Genomic DNA, 18,568 nt, shown 5'->3' with positions numbered 1-18,568 from the left:
CGGCATAGTTTTTAAAACGCTGCGTTTCGTTTGCAGTAAATATATATATATATATATATATATGAATCGGGTCGGCCCATTACGAGGTTGACCCAGCAAAACACTAGAAAATTAATTAGATAAGGCGCAAAACCCAGAACCCTAGCCGGTACTGGACTGATTTTGTCTTCTTCTTCAGTTCATCCTATTTCCCATAGCTGTCTCTCCGGTGGAGCTTTGAAAAAATGGTGGTGAGGATCCGTTTGGCACGATTCGGATGCAAAAACAAACCTTTCTATCGTGTTATGGCTGCTGATAGCAGATCTCCTAGGGATGGCAGGCACCTTGAAGTTCTAGGATACTACAATCCCTTGCCAGGTTTCATCTCATTTGTGAATCTGATCTTTTTTTTTTTTTTTTTTTTTTTTGGTTTAGTTGTTGTTGAAAGTTTGTATTTTTCAATTTCGAATAAAACAAATTTGATGTAGTTGCAATCTGTAGTGAGTGAAGAAGCCTCTATTCAACCGAGGAAAATGAAAATTTTAACATAGAGGAACCGATTTTACTTCTGAATTTGAGTTTGAAACGACTTTTTTTGGTGACTTTGTATTCTACTAATGGTTTATGTGTACGATTTTGAATAGGCCAAGATGGTGGTAAAAGAATGGGTCTAAATTTCGAAAGAGTGAAGTAAGTTTTTTTTTTTTTTTTTTTTTTTTTTTTTTTTTTTTGTTCTTTAGTTCTTTGGCATGCCTACTTCATATTTTGTGTTTTGTTGGATATAGATATAAATTTAGATGACTTTTAATTTGCTTGTTTCTTTTTTTATTTTGGGATGTTCTTGCTTTCTTAAACTGAATAATTTAGTGTCTAGTTGCGAATTTAGTTGTCAATATTTAGTCTTATGTATAGTTTATCGGCTTCCTTTATCATTCCTCGTGCAAATACGTATAGACATTTTGGGAGGTTGACATGGAGCAACAGAATTAATGTAACATCCATAAATCTTATTTCCAGAAGTGGAAAACTGAAGCATGTAAACTTGTGTTTTCATGTGGACTACGCTTGCTAAAGGAGCCCAAACTTTGGACTTAAAGTCTCTAAGAACAAATTATCTGTTCGTGTTCGTTTATAACTTTAGCAATGAAAGATGAAAACATGTTGCAGTCTTGGTAGGCACAGGTTGACACACAAGGTGGTGGATTGAGAGGAAACAAATTTTGAATGGTATCCACTGGGGTTGGTGGAGAAGCATATCTCCTTGTGTAATATGACAGTTAGAAGAGGCATGAATCTAGAGCGAGGGAGATATGTTTTGTTATTTATTCTATTGACTAACTAGAGCAAAAAATTGGCCTTAGGTGAGAGGTGTTTATGATTCAACTAGCAATCCATACAGATCATGAAATGTGAATATTTTCATTTAGTAGTATTCTGCTGCTTTATATTAGTAGGGAAGAAAAAATGTTTCGTAGATTTCTCTGGGTTGGTGCATTTTGAAATTCCAAATCAAGTGGCTAGTAAATCCTTTATTTTCTAATTCTCTTCCACTATTTTCCTCTATGCTTTGCAGGTATTGGCTATCTGTCGGTGCTCAGCCTTCAGATCCTGTGCAGCGCATTCTTTTCAGAGCAGGGTTATTGCCCCCACCTCCAATGGTAGCCATGGGACGTAAAGGAGGGCCACGAGACACACGTCCTGTAGATCCTTTGAGTGGGCGCATCTTGACCCCAGATAAGCCAGCTAAACCCGATCAAGAAAAAGACTCTCAAGGCAATGGAAATGATGTCGAATGAATTATTTATTGAAGCTTCCAAAAAACCTTTTTCTTAACATTTTGAAACATCTGGTTCAGCTTTAGATGAGTGGGAAGAAACTATATTCCGTATTGGGTTACAGGACAAGCAGTTGGGTGTTGCTCAACTCTGAAAAAATAACTCCAGAGGACAACTTTTGTAGAGATATTGGTACTCACCTTGGGGATATTATTTCTGATGTAGTCGCTTATGTAAACAAATGTTTTTCCAGAGAACTACCTTGTTGTCTATAGGTTTTGGAATATCTGGGTTTCATTTCAGTTATGTTGAGTATCTCTATGCAGCATTCTAGCTGGCAATTCATTGAGGCTTCTGCTTTATTTTTGAATAAATTGGTCTCTTTCTTGAGTCTTGAGTCATGACAAAGTGAATACCTAAGACTAAAAGTTTGCAATTCTTTCTGGGAGGTAGAATATAATTCCGGTTAGAATGTACCAATTATGGATGCAGCATCTGTATGTAGAATCGTTTTGTCTAATGCATGAGCTGGTCTCTTTTGGACATTACAGGTATTATGTATTAAAAAAACAATAAAAACATATAACAGATACCCATTGCCATCAGTTTGTTTTGTTATGTACTTCCTGTACAGATGTTTAGACTGATTAATTTGATAAATAAAGTTTCCTTAATCAATGAATAATACAATTAGATTGAGAATTCTTGATATATTTGATGATTTCCTTGTTCAGGGCAAGTTGCATTTTCAGTAAGCAGCAGCTTGTCCCTACTGGCCTTCCTTTCTTTTTCTTCCTTTCTCTTGCACATCGGGCCATGCCTCATTCCACGATTCCATAACTGATGCTAATATTGGATTACTATTTGGATTATTGGTGAAACATAACTCAAAGCGCCACTATTTTTGTCGACGCTGAAAGAAAGGATGTTGGGCAGAGCAATGTTTATGGTGTAAATCTTCAGCACATCAAAGTACACTAGTTCGAAATTTTCATATCATTAAATCTTTTTGGCATGATGTGGCTCTTCCTTCTTGGGGATTGCAGAGGATTGAGTAGGTGTGGAAATCAGCAGTCGGGTCAAACCAAAGATGGAACTTTTGCTCTCAGTTTCCTTTGGCTTGGCTGAACACATTGGTATGAATAAAAGATGAACAACCACTAAAACTGAAGAATGCAAGAGAGAGAATTTACGTTTCAAAAGTAATGGCGATGAATTTGATAGTTTATTTTATCCTATTTCATTTCAAGGATTGGTATTTCTTATTTTACCGTTATTTTCTTTCATATGAATTCTAGTCTAAATTAGAACCATATGCATCACACGGCTTAACTTCACTTTCTACCATTGCACCTCTAGGTCTAAATCATTATTTGATTGATGGATTTATGATTGAGCAATTATAAATGAATAATCGTAAATGAAAAGAAAAAAACTCGGAACTCCATAAAATAAACCATTTTATTATTATTATTATTATTATTATTTGGTTTGATAGTATTCAATCTTAAAACCAACCTCGTCCAATTATTACCATTTCAACACAATTGCGAATCCTCCAGATGTAATTTGGATTAAGCAAGGGGAAAACTGGGTGTAATCCAAAGAAAAGTAATGGGCCACGGAACCCAGCCCAATTCGTATGTGTCATCTCCCAAATTCTTTATGAGCATAATAAAATAAAATAAATAAACAAGGAAATTTAAATCGGGTAGCCCCTAAAATAAAATGAGTCCAGGTGTTAGGTATTGGAAATTGGAGGCGAGGATTTAAGGGAGACCGCGTTTTGAAGGCTCTTTACCCCTTTTCCTCCTCCCAAAACACCGCTTCTAGGGTTTTAGCTTTTGCTCCTCTTTCCTCTTTCGCTTGCTTTCTCTCACCCTCTCCAGCAATCCCAAACCACAATGAGCAACGACAAGGGCAACTTCAACATGTCCGATCTCAGCTCTGGTACTCCCCATCCACACAATCTCCAATCTCTCTCTTATTTCTATTAGTGTATGTTGTGCCAGTGTTTATGCTTGTTTCAATCTCATATTTTCTTTCCATTTTTGCGTATAGTTCTGAACGAAGAGGACCGAGCAGGCCTTGTTAATGCACTCAAGGTCCGTATTTCTTCTACCTTTTCCCTTTCATTACCCTAATGTGTTAATGGTAGTCGGTTTTATTTTAGTTTATTTTATTATTATTTTTTTTTCCTAACTCTATTTTTGGGTTAGGGGCTGGGTAGCTGATCATTTTTTTGTATTGTTATTGGGTATTTCGCAGGATAAGATACAGAGCTTGGCAGGACAGCACTCTGATATTCTTGAGAATCTGTCGCCTAAAGTCAGGAAGCGGGTCGAAGTTCTCAGAGAGATCCAGGTATGGCCTTTCTCCTATATATAGTTAGTTAGAGCGCTGTTCTATATTGGGTTACTCAAAATTTGATGCCTTTCATTATTTTTCTTTGCTGTATATTGTGTTATCATCTTTGCTTCATTGGCGTTTCAACTTCTATATTCTACAATGAGTTTTGGTCAGGAACTATATGTGCTGTGATGTATCTATGGTGTGAAAAATAAAATTTTCAGCTGGAGTTGGGATGTTTTCTTTTTATTTGATATTTTGTAGATGTAAGGACATTGTATATTGTACTATCTTCATTTTTTTGGGAAAAAAAAAATGAATTAGGAAATCACTGGTCAATATTTTACCATGGCAGTCACTGTTGAATATTGTTTTGTTTATTATTATTATTATTATTATTATTATTTGTATTTTTCCTTTGAGATTGACTTGTTGGCATAATATTATTGCATAAAAGGTTGATTAGTTTGTGTTATGTGAAATTATTGAATATCTAAAGTTTCTCTCCACTTGCAGAGCCAACATGATGAATTGGAGGCGAAATTTTTTGAGGAGAGGGCAGCCCTTGAAGCCAAATATCAGAAGTTTTATCAACCTCTGTATACCAAGGTATCCTACTAGTCTACTAATTTCCCTGAGTACAGGAGTTGGTGGAGCTCCCATCTTTTACATTTTTTTTTACTTTGTTTTAAAATTAATGGTAATGATCACATGCAGCGCTATGAGATTGTAAATGGTGTTGTTGAAGCTGAAGGAGTTACTAATGAAGCAGCAGCAGACCAACAAGAGGATAAAGCTGCTGAAGGTATGTACGTAGTATCTGTACAGGATATTAATACCCTTGCATAATTGTTTTCTCATATTAAATTTGTTACCTTTAAATGTAGAGAAAGGAGTGCCTGAATTCTGGCTCAATGCCATGAAAAATAACGAAGTGCTTGCTGAAGAGGTAGTTACTTTTTAATGATATTTCTTTTATTTGGTGCATATATCCTGTCTAGCCTTGTAACAAAAATAATTTGTTTTTATTGTTTTTTGGAATCAGATTTCTGAGCGTGATGAAGGAGCACTCAAATATCTTAGAGACATCAAGTGGTATAGGATAGATAACCCAAAGGGTTTCAAACTTGAGTTCTTTTTTGACACCAATCCTTACTTCAAGAACTCTGTGTTGACAAAGACATATCACATGATTGATGAAGATGAACCAATTCTGGAGAAAGCTATAGGGTAAGTTGGCTCTTATTTGGTCTATTGTGAAAGGCATGTATATAGTTGCAGTATTTAATTAAGTTTGGTTGGTAAATAATTTTTGTAGGACTGAAATTGAATGGCATCCAGGAAAATGCTTAACACAGAAGCTCCTAAAGAAGAAGCCAAAGAAGGGATCAAAGAATGCAAAGCCAATTACTAAAACTGAGAATTGTGAAAGTTTCTTTAATTTTTTTAATCCACCTCAGGTTCCTGAGGAAGATGAAGATATTGATGAAGATGCTGTATGCCTGTCTTTCTTAAACTTTTTAAGAAATTTGCTTTGGTAATTAACTGTTCTGGTATGTTATTTATATATTTTCTTGTGTACAGGCTGAAGAACTTCAAAACCAGATGGAACAAGATTATGACATTGGGTGAGTTTGACATGTTATTATTTACCTTGGAAACTTTTTTAGACTCATCTGCTTTTTGTGGGCTCGATGTTTCTATGGTACTCTAAAGGTGACAATTCTATTTCCACAGTTGATTAACTTGCATTATCTGTTATTTTAATTTTTTTTATTTTTTATTTTTTTGGTAGCTCAACAATTCGAGACAAGATCATTCCCCATGCTGTTTCATGGTTTACGGGAGAGGCAGTTCAAGGAGATGAGTTTGGAGAGTTGGAAGATGATGATGATGAAGATGAAGACGTTGATGAGGATGAAGAAGAAGAAGAGGACGAGGATGATGAGGAAGATGATGACGAGGACGACGAAGATGAAGATGAAAGCAAGGCCAAGAAGAAGGTCTAGAATATTAGAATTTTGTTGTTGGTTAATGATCAATTGCAATATTTCAATTTTATTTTTGTAGTTGTTGCTAATTATGTTCTATTGATTTGCGATGTTCCTCTGCAGCCATCAGCTGGGCACAAGGTATGTCACATTGTTTGGTTAATATATTTTTGTTGTTCCACCAATTTTTCCAATAAGCCCTAATCTTTTTGTTTCTACTATGTTGTATTAATGCAGAAGGGTGGAAGACCACAACTTGGGGATGGTCAACAGGGCGAGCGGCCACCCGAATGCAAGCAGCAGTAGAATTTTATGGATTGTTGATGGCGGAAAAGTGATAATTGGAGCAGTTTTGGGTGGTTCATTACGTCCATATTATATATATTTTTGTCACCTTATGTTATATGATGAATGGTTGAGGACCTTTTTTTTTTTTTTTTTTTTTTTTTTTTAAATCATTTTATATGTTGGTTTCGAGGGTAATGTGGTCGAAATAGTTTGTGATCTTTTCGTGATTTCTTGATTCATATGGGATTTATCGAAGGTGGATGTTTTAGGTTTGGAGTATATTTTGTTATTTTTTATATTTAAGGTTCTAAGCGTTTTCTTCTCATTATCGTATTCATTCCAATATTATTTTACGCATAATTCATAAAATATATTATTTTACGTATTAATTATAGTTATTCAAAATCCAATCAATCCATCTGTGGTCTTAATATATAAATTGTAGTTTTAATGTATAAATTTGGATGAGAAACAGGCTGACCCTCCAACTAACTCAACGATAATTAGTCCCTACAATATTAATATTGTGAAGCTACTTAATTTATGTAATTATATTTAGATATTGAAAAACTTTGTGATTCTGTACCATCATTATTAATTATAATTTTTTTTATTTGAATTTTGGTGCGCATTACGATTTGCATCCTAGCAGTCAGATCATGCAAATCAGATTTTACAGTTACATTTCGTATGTGGAATTAAGAATTATATATATATATATATATATATATATATAGTTTTTACGTTTTTGTCTGGTGGGAAATGAAAACAAAATTCAAAAAGAGAAAAGAAATTATCATCATGGAATGTTTATTATAGCCTAAAAGATTTCAATTGCAAATTCGGACATTCAATCCTTCCACTGCGAACTATTTTAACAAATACAAAACCCAAGGGAAAAATAAAAATAAAGGAGAAGTTGGCCGGCCCCACTTGCAAAACGGAACGAACTCAGTTACAGTCACTGCTTCACTGAGTCAGCTCGCTCTGTTCAAAAGGGAGGGAAATCAAACCTAAAGCCCTAAAACCAGAGCAGAGTCTCTCTCTCTCTCTCTATCTATTTCTGTCTCCGTAGAATCGTGGAGTATGTTGTCGTATATTTCATTTGTTTAGTTTGATTCCGAAGAAGTGGACGATTAGTTGTAAACTTTGAGCTTGTCTATGGCGAGGCTTCTTCGTAACACTTCTCTTCTGAAACGTTCTCTATCCGCGACAGAGGTTATTACTTCCTCCTCCTCCTCTCTCTGTCTCTGTCTCTGTCTCTCTCTCTCTCTCTTTTCTTTTTGTCTGAAAAATAAAGCCAGAAACTTTCCTTTAGTTTATTCGAGGTGTTATTCTTTTACACTGGTTGCTGAGAAAGCTTTGGAAATGTTTTTAAGTTTTTGAAATAGCCTCGAGAAGGCTGCCAGTGCACCCATGTGACTCTTGTATTGTTTTTAGTTTTCTTCATTTTCCCGTCAGCCAAACAAACGGGTAGAAATTTGAGCGTTGTTTATTTATTGAAGTTTCTGGTTTGGGCATAATCTTTTTACTTATATTTAACTCCTCTTGCTATGCAGGTATTTAGGAGAGGCATACCGGGGACATCTACTCAGTGTTGCTATTTTTCTTCCAAAGGTACTTTAAGTTTCTTCTTATGCATGTCTCTATGCGTACAATATATAAAGAAGCTACCTTTCTCAGCTATGTAGAGTGATACTAAAGGGGGAAAAAAAAATGTTAAATAGAGAATGTAAATGGTAATTGTTACTTTTCTTGTTTATCTGAAAAAAGAAAAAAAAGAAAAAAGTACTGTGAGCAAAGTTTTGGATCATAACTCATTTTGTCTGGTTCTCTTTGGCATGCCTCTGGCAGAAGATAATGATTAGTTAGAAAAAGCCCCAGCTACTGTTTGATATAGTTGGGCTTATTTAGACAAAATCACGAATTATATCTCTCTCAAGGTAAAAGGAGATCGAAGTCCGATGGAAGTGACTCCAGTGAAGAAAATTTGTCAAAGAGAGAGTTAGCTTTGCGGCAAGCCCTGGATCAGATAACTTCCTCATTTGGAAAGGGATCAATCATGTGGCTTGGTCGGTCTGCTTCTGCTAGAAGCGTTCCAGTTGTGTCCACTGGTTCTTTTGCTCTGGATATAGCGCTGGGAATTGGTGGACTTCCAAAGGTATTCTGTAATTTATCTTTTAAAGAAATCACTTTCTGTTGCACACGTGTAGGCCTTGAAATTCTTATGTGTGTGCAGTTTTTTAATATGCCTTTATTGGATTTTTGTAGGGACGTGTTATAGAGATATATGGTCCAGAGGCTTCTGGAAAAACAACTCTTGCTTTGCATGTAATAGCTGAAGCACAGAAGCAAGGAGGTTATTATTATTTTTTATATTTCTCAAATTATTACATCTTTCTTACTGCATATGTAATGTTTTAGCTAGTATAATTGCTTTGCTTTTTAATCTCTGCATGTACCATTTCATGAATTTGTCTAAACACATTATCTCAGATTGATCAAAATTGTAAGTTGTCTAGGATTTTGCTCCCTTTTTCTCACAACTCACGTGATTAATCTTATAAAATTTTTATTCAATGCTAGCTACCACCTTGCGTCAAAAATAGGCTTGCATTGCCTTTCAATCCTCAGTTTCAGTCAATAAAGGGTAGTCAGTGGCACTTAGTTTTGTGATTCATGTTCTCATATGTTTGGTTTGGAGAATAATTGAGCCTATTTATTTGTGTTTATTATTTTTCTTTTACCTTGTCCTGGATTACTTCATATTTTCATCTTTTTATAATTTCCGTTTTTAGCTTCTCCTAATTTTTTTTGTCATCTATCTCTGTTTAAATGTAGGTTACTGTGTTTTTGTTGATGCTGAACATGCTCTTGATCCTGCACTAGCACAGGCTATTGGGGTAAACACTGAGAATCTGCTTCTCTCGCAACCTGATTGTGGTGAACAAGCTCTCAGTCTTGTGGACACTCTAATCCGAAGTGGTTCAGTTGATGTTGTTGTTGTTGACAGTGTAAGTAAGGTGTTCGCCATTCATGCTTCTTTATTGGTAAAGTATCCACCTCAAATTGTTGGTTGCTGCATGAAGATCTTTTGCTTTAGATGATTTGGTTTTTATGATGTCCACATTATTATGGGACTCTTTTGGCTGAGTTCTTTTGTTTTGCATTGCATGGGCACATATGTTGTTTAATATATCTCATGGTTAAACATGTCAAATTTAAGTTTTTATAGACTTGTTGATAATTTGCTCTGGTTATGTCTGGATGACAGGTAGCTGCCCTTGTGCCTAAAGGTGAACTTGATGGTGAGATGGGTGATGCTCATATGGCCATGCAGGCTAGACTGATGAGCCAGGCACTTCGCAAGTTGAGCCACTCCTTATCGCAGTCACAGACAATATTGATATTCATAAATCAGGTATCATGATTTGTTTTCAATGAAATATGACCTTTCATTTCATCTATTAATAAATTCCAACTTTGTGCAGCTCCTATTCCTGAAATATTTCTGAGTTTACTGGCTTTAGTGCAACAGTGTGGCAATGCTTTTTGGTCTATAAGTTTTGCCAAATATTTAGCAACTCTTTTGGCAGTATCTTTTAGAAGTTCTGGTTCGGTCAATACTGGAACCACTAAGTTGAGCTATCCATTTTCTCCCAGCTTGATGTGAAATATCATTGGCTGAGTTCTTATGTTAGATTTCTTTGAGCCAAGGTTCTTTATATCTGAATCTCATAATGGGGGTCTATGTTGGGTTTGAACTTGGCAAATCTTAATCTAAATCTAAAGGTTTTACAGAAACTCCACGATATTTTTTTTTTTTTTTGGGGGTTTACTGTTTGTCATGTTGCTGTTATCACTGATCACTGCTTTCCTTGGCCCTCTTCTGGTCTGGAACTCCCCATGCTCAATATAATATCCTCCCTTGCCTCAGTTTTGTAACTTGGGACTTGAATGAATGGCTTGATTCCTTTGCAATTTTGTGAACTAAAATCTGTATATAAGAGTTACTTTATATTTTAGGATTGCTTCTTGCTAGTGGTATGAGCAAGCTCGGGTAAACAGATGAGTCGAATTGCCTTGATCAGAATTTCATTGAATGATGTGGACACTTATTTAATCATCCTAAGCAGTTGCAATTTTCTTTAGGTGAGAAGTAAGCTTTCTACCTTTGGAGGATTTGGTATGCCCACTGAAGTTACTTGTGGTGGCAATGCTTTGAAGTTCTATGCTTCAGTGCGCCTAAATATCAGGAGAACAGGCCTTGTCAAGAAGGGGGAAGAGGTAAACTCTCTCTCTCTCTCTCTCTCTCTCTCTCTATCTCTTTAAATTTTTTGTGGAAACTAATGAACAGAACAAGTACACAAATAAGTTCTACTTTGTTTCTGAAAGGATGGTTTTCTTAGAGTTCCTCTAACTAAAAGAAATGACTACTTTTCGGTTGAAAATAAATTAAAGAAAATAAACAACTTTTTAGTTTTTTGATCCTACTGAGCTATTGCCAGTTTAGATCTTTGTGATGGCTTCAATTTCCGTTGGATGTTTATATATATATATATATATATTCTTTGATTAACATGGTTCTTATGTTAGCTTTTATACATGCTGTTGATGGTTCTTTAATGTCATTTGTTTTGAAGACCTTAGGGAGTCAAGTTCTCGTGAAGATTGTCAAGAATAAACTTGCTCCTCCCTTTAGAACAGCTCAATTCGAACTTGAGTTTGGTAAAGGAATATGTCGGGAATCGGAGATTATAGAATTGGGAATAAAGCAAAAATTCATCTCTAAGGCGGGTTCGCATTATGGATTCAATGGCAGTAGTTTCCATGGAAAGGATGCTTTGAAAAGGTATTTGTCTGAAAATGATAGTGCACGGGAAGAACTTACAATGAAGCTTAGGGAGAAGCTACTAAATGCTGAAACAGAAAAGGAAGCAGAAACAGCAGATATAACGTCTGTAGAAGGTGGGGGGCTTAATGAGGAAACTGTTTCGGCTGGTTCTAGTGATGAAGAAACAGTTGCTGCAGTTGAAGTATAGGCAACCAAGTTTTTTCATGTCTTTCTTCGCTGGTTCATAGCTCCTGCTACTGCCTTTCTCGATGAACCACATTATATTGGCAAGATTACACAACAGATGGAAGGCGTCCCTGTAATATTCAAGTAGCTGATCGGTTTGAAATTTTTTTGTTTTTCAGTCCTATCATTCAAGTTTTGTGCCTATGGGCCCCGTTTGAATCACAAAAGGAAATTTCATATTAAATATATATTTCTCTTTATATTGATATATGTCTATATAGAACTTTCCCCCCCCCCCCCCCCCCCCCCCCCTTCTTTCTTAACGTAAAATTTTGGGTTTGGAAATGTTCTCTAAATTTTTTTTAGTGGCGATATAGTCAAAAAGTCTCATTTACAAAAATGATATAACAATGTATTTGAACATCTCCAATGGTATACTATTGCCAAAATATGGCATTTCTCCTCTATATAACTTCTAAAAAGCAAAAAAAAAAATATATATATATATATATAAAATAAACAAACTAACTTCTCCAACGGTGGGTTGCAGCATTGGCCAACAGGAAATTAATTGGTAAAATTTGGGGTAAATTCCAATTTGGACTATTTTTTAAAAAGTGTGGATCCTTTGTCATTTAATAAATTATGTGAGTTTTATTATTATTTAAAATTTGACATTGCAATTTTTCAGCACTTGATATTGAAGCATGATGGGAAAAATCTGTAGAAAAATATTAATGCTGATGCGGTACAATATTTATTTAATAAATAATGTCTTTTTAAAAATTGTTCTTGAGTTTTGTTTGAAATAAAATTCACTGGTGATTTATAATATTTTAAGTGCTTTGTTTTATTTTTTATTTTATTCTATTATTTTTATTGTTTATTATATGAAATATTTAGGTTTCTCTTCGTTAAAATACGACTGTCATCACCTCCGACCGTACATGTTCTAGCTACAGTGGTTATTTGATTCAGACTCCAATTGACCGTCGGCACCATTTGATTCAGAATTCAATATCAAAATCTCTCTTTCAAAAACAAACACCATGGGCCGCTTTGGAGTTGAAGACATTTTGTTGAACAATGTAAGGCTAACCATTCTTAGCAATCCTTCCCTCTCCTTCCACGACTACCTCAATAGGTTAAAAAAAATAAAAATAAAAATAAAAAAGGAAAAAAAAAGTTGCTCTAATTTGATTCATGAGATTGAGTCAAGCTGGTTGTTGATTTATAATAAATAAATAAAAACTCTTCTCCTTTTTTTATTTATTATTTTAGAAAGATACGAGTGAAGGAGATAAATAAAACTTTGTTTCTAAAACTTTGTTTATTATTGATTAAATAATCGTGACTAAACCTTTAGTCACGGAGTTATTGCCCTGAGTATATGGGAGGGAGTTGGTGGAGAGCTCTCTCTTTTTCTTTATTAATAATGTTTTAAGATAATAGACTTTATTGTTTTATGATGAATTTGTGGTGATAATTTGTAGTGGGATGAGATTCCAAATGCTGTTCTTGAAGTTGAAGTAAACACTAATGGAGCTGCAACGGAGCAAGAAGATGAAGCTGCCGATGGAGGTATGCTTTTGAGTATCTGTTTAGGACATTAATGCGTGCAAGCCCTTGCGTAATTGTTTTTTTTTCTTGAATTTGTTATATAATGTTGGAGAGATGAAGAGAAAGGAGCGCCTTAATTAATCTTGCTCAATGCAAGTGGGAAGGGATGCCGAGAGTACTTTTGTGGTAGGAGATGATATGTTGAATTAAATTAATATTTGTGGACTTGGCATAATCAGTTACTCACTTACAGGCCTATTTATGCCATTAATGGGACTAATTTATTTTATTATTTTGTAGTAGGGCCTTTGGTCACACACTCTCTATAAGACTCCAGTTGGCCTATTGGACTGGAAGACCAACTCTCTTTATAAGCCCATTGACTTATCCATATTTTTCCTAGTATAATTATATTATCAAATTATTATTATTTTATGTGTGTCAAAATCAGAGAAGTAAAAATCGGCAAGACAGTGGAAATGTCGACGACAATTTCCGTTGTTGACGCTGTCCGACACCGACAGGGGGGGGGGGGGGGGAAGAAGTTTCTTGCACGCGTGTCGTCGATCTGTCGCCGGAATCGATGGAAGTCGACGGAATCGTCCATTGTCGGTGAAGATGTCGAATTTTGGGTGGATAAGGTGGAAAGATCGGACCGGTTGTCGACGGGAAAATGTGGAAATTTCTGGATATATCGGCCGACTGGTTCATACCTTTACAATTTTACTAATCGAAGATAATTATATTTACATATGAAATGAGATGAGAATAATGATTGGGAATGAAAAATTCATTTGGTTCCGCGGGAGGGGGGGGGGGAATAAAGTGAAATTGATGCAGCAAACAAATACAGACAAATACAGAAAAATTCATTCGGTTCGACGCTGTCCAATTAACCAAACAGCAGAAGAAAAATACAGAAAAAATAAAGAAAATAATGATTGGGAATGAGGGGATCATTCGGTTCGGGGGGAATGAGGGGAAATTGATGCAGCAAACAGAAATGAAAGAATCAATCCAATTTTCCCAGCAGAAGAAAAATACAGAAAAAATAAAGAAAATAATGATTGGGAATGAGGGGATCATTCGGTTCGGGGGGAATGAGGGGAAATTGATGCAGCAAACAGAAATGAAAGAATCAATCCAATTTTCCCAGCAGAAGAAAAATATAGAAAAAATAAAGAAAACTAAAAATTTAGAACTTAGAAGAGCAGAGCAGCGACCCAGCAAGAAAGAGGAATACCCAGGGCTCTAGTCCCTTCACACACTGACGCACGCAGTCGGTTTCTTCAATTCCACCACCGTTTAGTTAATTTTTTTCTCTTTTTGTTTATGATCTTTCCTTCTTGAATACCATTAATGATCTGTCAATTTGCTAGCAAGGCAAAGAAATTTTATTTTATTTTTTTAATTCCTAGTTATGAGTCTCGGGTGTGTGTGTTTGTATGTGTGTTTGCTGTGTGTTTGGTCGGCCGGGAGAAGAAGCTTGAAGAGATGGCTAGTCAAGAAGAGAGAAGAGGGGAAAGAGAGGGCCGGCCGGAGGGGGGGAAGAGATGGGGGTTTCACAGAGAGAAGAGACGAGAAGACAATAGAAGAGAAGAGAAGAGAGAGGCCGAAATTGGGAAATTGGGTTTTTTTTTTTTTTTGTTTTGCTTTTTTGGTTGTTATTGGCTTAAAAAAAAAAAAAATTGATTGAGAGGGTGAGAGCCGAAATTGAAGAAAGCCGAAATGATTGATTGTTTGATTTTTTTTTTTCAAAATATTAATCAGGTATGATACCGAAAGTATAGGAAAAAAATTTGAAATGAAAAAAATAATAAATTTACTGTGAGTTCACATGCTTTGAGCCTCTGAGCCTCTGACTGAAAAAGTAAAAGTGACAAAAAAAAAAATCATCAAACAATTCCAGAAACAAATAATACAACGAGAGAATTGCGGAAAGAAATAATAAAATAAAGTTATTATAGGTAAGTTGGTACTGTCGTTTTTGTTTTTTTTTAAAGTACATTCACGAGACAATTATAATCTTGAAGAGGTAAGGAAATGAATGTACTATAAATATGGGTATACAGCACATCAGCTATATTTTGATGTTTTGAATCCGTCTGTTTCACTTTCAGCATAAATTATAGAGAGAGTAAACATAAAGCTTCAGAAAAATGAAATTGAGTGCACGCAAAGTTTAGTTTTTAATCTTCTTTTATTTCTTTATTCAACATTTATATTCATAAAAGGAAGAACTTTTGGAAGATCCACGTTAGAAAAAAATGATCAATTCACAATTTCTAGATCCTCAAAAGTAAGCATTTCAATAATAAATATTGTTAAAATTGTGTTTATTATTTAACAATTTCTAATTATTATTGTTATTATTCTTATTAATATTCTTATTATTTATATTATTATTAATATTGTTATTATTATTATAATTAATATTATTATTATTGTTATTTTTTTTCTAATTTATTATTGTTATTATATTTATTATCGTTATTAGTATTAATTTTGTTATTATTATTATTAATATTGTTATTATGGTTATTATTTTTCTTCTTATTATTGTTATTATTATTATTATCATGTTGTCATTATTTATATTATTATTAATATTGTTATTATTTAGATTATTTTTAATATTGTTATTATTGTTATTATTATCATGATTGTTATGAATATTGTTATTATTGTTGATGTTATTATTTTTATTAATGTAGTCATTATTATTTCTATTATTAATATTATTATTAATCTTGTTATGATTGTTGTTTATTATTATTATTAATATTATTATTATTGTTATTTTTCTTCTAATTATTATTCTTATTATATTTATTATCGTTATTAGTATTAATGTTGTTATTATTGTTATTAATATTGTTATTATGGTTATTATTATTCTTCTTACTATTGTTATTATTATTACTATTATGTTGTCATTATTTATATTATTATTAATATTGTTATTATTATCATGATTATTATTAATGTTGTTATTATTGTTGATGTTATTATTTTTATTAATGTGGTTATTATTATTTCTATTATTAATATTATTATTAACGTTGTTATTATTAATATTATTATTATTGTTATTTTTCTTCTAATTATTATTCTTATTATATTTATTATCGTTATTAGTATTAATGTTGTTATTATTGTTATTAATATTGTTATTATGGTTATTATTATTCTTCTTACTATTGTTATTATTATTACTATCATGTTGTCATTATTTATATTATTATTAATATTGTTATTATTATCATGATTATTATTAATGTTGTTATTATTGTTGATGTTATTATTTTTATTAATATGGTTATTATTATTTCTATTATTAATATTATTATTAACGTTGTTATTATTGTTGTTTATTATTATTATTAATATTATTATTATTGTTATTTTTCTTCTAATTATTATTCTTATTATATTTATTATCGTTATTAGTATTAATGTTGTTATTATTGTTATTAATATTGTTATTATGGTTATTATTATTCTTCTTACTATTGTTATTATTATTATTATCATGTTGTTATTATTTATATTATTATTAATATTGTTATTATTATCATGATTATTATTAATATTGTTATTATTGTTGATGTTATTATTTTTATTAATATGGTTATTATTATTTCTATTATTAATATTATTATTAATGTTGTTATTATTGTTGTTTATTATTATTATTAATATTATTATTGTTGTTATTTTTCTTCTAATTATTATTCTTATTATATTTATTATCGTTATTAGTATTAATGTTGTTATTATTGTTATTCTTATTATTATTGAAATTATTATTACTTTTATTATTTTTTTACTTTTTATTATTATTATTATTTTTCTTATTCCTATTGTTGTTCTTAATATTATTATTAACTTAATAATTATGTATGATTATTAAAAGGAAAAATGGAAAGTAGTAGCGGAAAAGCAGATCCAGCTTGGTTATATTATATTCCAATTGAAGGTAACAAGTATGGTACAATTTGCAAATATTGTAACCATAAAATGCAAAGTGGTGGAATAACAAGATTAAAGTATCATTTAGCACATTCCGATCCAAAAAGTAATGTCAAGAAGTGCCCCAATGTACCTCCAGAAGTGAAGAAAGAGATTTACCACTATTTAAGGAAGAAAAAACATGCAAAATTGAAAAAAAAAGACAATGGAGGAAGACATTCGTAATGAATTACGGGGTAACTTAGCTCCATCTCGGAGTAATTATGATGATGGTGACGATGATGATGATGATAATGATGATATATGTATATATCCAGCAGATATGCATCCTGATGAAAGAGACTCATATAAAGCTGCAGTCCGTGCATCTAAACAAGATAGATGGGAAGAAGAACAACGAAGGAACTTTGTTAACCCTAGAGGTCAAGGATTAAGATCTTCTCGAGAGGGTGGTAGTCAACCATGTGCTCAATTTCGTCGTGCAACAAGTGTGAGGGAGCCCATTCGTAGATAACAATCTCAACAATTTTCTTCAGTTGCACTTGCACCTTCGTTGTATAAGTCATCCGGTGCAAAACAAAAAAATATAAAAGATGTGTTGACAAAAGGTGGTATGAAAAACACATTGGGAAGGCTAGTAGCAAAGTTCTTTATTTATGATAATGTCCCACCTGCAAAGGCAAAATCGCACCATTTCAAAAACATGATCGTTGGTGCTCAACAATCAGGTATGGGAGTTCAAATTCCATATCCATATGAAATTAAGGAAAAATATCTAGACATGTAATATAAAGAGATGCAACAGCATATTGAAAAGTTTAAAGAAAACTGGAAGACATATGGTTGTACAATTATGTGCGATGGATGGACAGGACCAACTAAGCTGTCAATATTGAATTTTATGGTCTATTGTAAAGGGTCATCAGTGTTTCTTAAGTCAGTTGATGCCTCAGATAAAATAAAAAACTATAAGTATATATACAAACTTTTGGAGAATGTTATCAATGAAGTGGGCAAGAACAATGTTGTGCAGGTAGTCACGGATAACGATTCTGCATTCGTAAAGGCTGGTAAGAAATTGATGACACAGTACAACTTGTATTGGACACCATGTCCTGCGCATTGTATTGATCTTATATTTGAGGATATTGGAAAGCATGAAAGTATTGCAAGGATCATTCAGCGTGCAAGAATGATAACCAATTATATTTATAATCATAATTAGTTACTTTCTTTAATGCGAGATATATGCAAAGGAGACATCGTTCGACCAGGAGCAACAAGGTTTGCAACAAACTATATTGCTTTAAATAGTCTCTTTAAAAAGAAAGTTTCTCTAAAACAAGTCTTTACAAGCGATGCATGGGCTGAGCATCAATTGAGTCGAACAAAAGGAGGTAAAGAAGTGGAGAAACTTATCTTTGATAATCATTTTTGGGATTCTGTTACTCACGTTGTTAATTTGTATGGGCCATTATATAATATTTTGCGAATTGTTGATGCTAAGTTCATACCTACGATGCCAATATTGTATGATTGTTTTCAGAAAATGAGATATGCAATCAATAACCAAAGAGGAATTCAGTGGGTGATGGGTATCATAAATGCTCGATGGGACAATACACTTTCTCATC

At 33.2% G+C, this 18,568-nt stretch overlaps 3 protein-coding genes across 3 annotated transcripts; all 3 read left to right on the top strand.

Moving 5' to 3' along the window:
- Positions 1-90: 90 nt before the first annotated feature.
- Positions 91-2,144, top strand: LOC107424076 (small ribosomal subunit protein bS16m/bS16c). Its single transcript, XM_016033769.4, has 3 exons — positions 91-357; positions 624-669; positions 1,553-2,144. Exons 1-3 carry the CDS (start codon positions 225-227, stop codon positions 1,773-1,775), a joined length of 402 nt encoding a protein of 133 aa, XP_015889255.1. The 5' UTR covers positions 91-224; the 3' UTR covers positions 1,776-2,144.
- Positions 2,145-3,486: 1,342 nt separating this feature from the next.
- LOC107424064 (nucleosome assembly protein 1;2) lies at positions 3,487-6,707 on the top strand. The gene is made up of 12 exons (XM_016033753.4): positions 3,487-3,704; positions 3,816-3,859; positions 4,023-4,118; positions 4,620-4,712; positions 4,821-4,908; positions 4,991-5,052; positions 5,149-5,333; positions 5,422-5,599; positions 5,688-5,731; positions 5,899-6,106; positions 6,218-6,235; positions 6,332-6,707. Exons 1-12 carry the CDS (start codon positions 3,659-3,661, stop codon positions 6,398-6,400), a joined length of 1,131 nt encoding a protein of 376 aa, XP_015889239.1. The 5' UTR covers positions 3,487-3,658; the 3' UTR covers positions 6,401-6,707.
- A 584-nt stretch (positions 6,708-7,291) lies between these two features.
- On the top strand, positions 7,292-11,668 carry LOC107424073 (DNA repair protein recA homolog 3, mitochondrial). Its single transcript, XM_016033765.4, has 8 exons — positions 7,292-7,600; positions 7,942-7,999; positions 8,326-8,543; positions 8,654-8,741; positions 9,224-9,396; positions 9,657-9,803; positions 10,535-10,669; positions 11,026-11,668. Exons 1-8 carry the CDS (start codon positions 7,544-7,546, stop codon positions 11,422-11,424), a joined length of 1,275 nt encoding a protein of 424 aa, XP_015889251.1. The 5' UTR covers positions 7,292-7,543; the 3' UTR covers positions 11,425-11,668.
- The last annotated feature ends 6,900 nt before the right edge of the window (positions 11,669-18,568 follow it).

Source organism: Ziziphus jujuba, chromosome 7 (assembly GCF_031755915.1).
Source record: "Ziziphus jujuba cultivar Dongzao chromosome 7, ASM3175591v1".
NCBI classification, from domain to species: Eukaryota; Viridiplantae; Streptophyta; class Magnoliopsida; order Rosales; family Rhamnaceae; genus Ziziphus; species Ziziphus jujuba.
The sequence above is the reverse complement of the archived record's forward strand: the minus strand, read 5'-3'. Positions and strand labels throughout refer to the sequence as shown.

Excerpts from the sequence above, each read along its gene's own strand:
- LOC107424076 (XM_016033769.4), top strand. The coding sequence starts at position 225 with ATGGTGGTGAGGATCCGTTTGGCACGATTCGGATGCAAAAACAAACCT. Across the intron at positions 358-623 it reads ATACTACAATCCCTTGCCAG|GCCAAGATGGTGGTAAAAGA; the intron begins GTTTCATCTCAT and ends GATTTTGAATAG. Across the intron at positions 670-1,552 it reads CTAAATTTCGAAAGAGTGAA|GTATTGGCTATCTGTCGGTG; the intron begins GTAAGTTTTTTT and ends TATGCTTTGCAG.
- LOC107424064 (XM_016033753.4), top strand. The coding sequence starts at position 3,659 with ATGAGCAACGACAAGGGCAACTTCAACATGTCCGATCTCAGCTCTG. Across the intron at positions 4,119-4,619 it reads AAGTTCTCAGAGAGATCCAG|AGCCAACATGATGAATTGGA; the intron begins GTATGGCCTTTC and ends CTCCACTTGCAG. Across the intron at positions 5,732-5,898 it reads GAACAAGATTATGACATTGG|CTCAACAATTCGAGACAAGA; the intron begins GTGAGTTTGACA and ends TTTTTTTGGTAG.
- LOC107424073 (XM_016033765.4), top strand. The coding sequence starts at position 7,544 with ATGGCGAGGCTTCTTCGTAACACTTCTCTTCTGAAACGTTCTCTATCC. Across the intron at positions 8,742-9,223 it reads TGAAGCACAGAAGCAAGGAG|GTTACTGTGTTTTTGTTGAT; the intron begins GTTATTATTATT and ends GTTTAAATGTAG. Across the intron at positions 9,804-10,534 it reads TATTGATATTCATAAATCAG|GTGAGAAGTAAGCTTTCTAC; the intron begins GTATCATGATTT and ends AATTTTCTTTAG.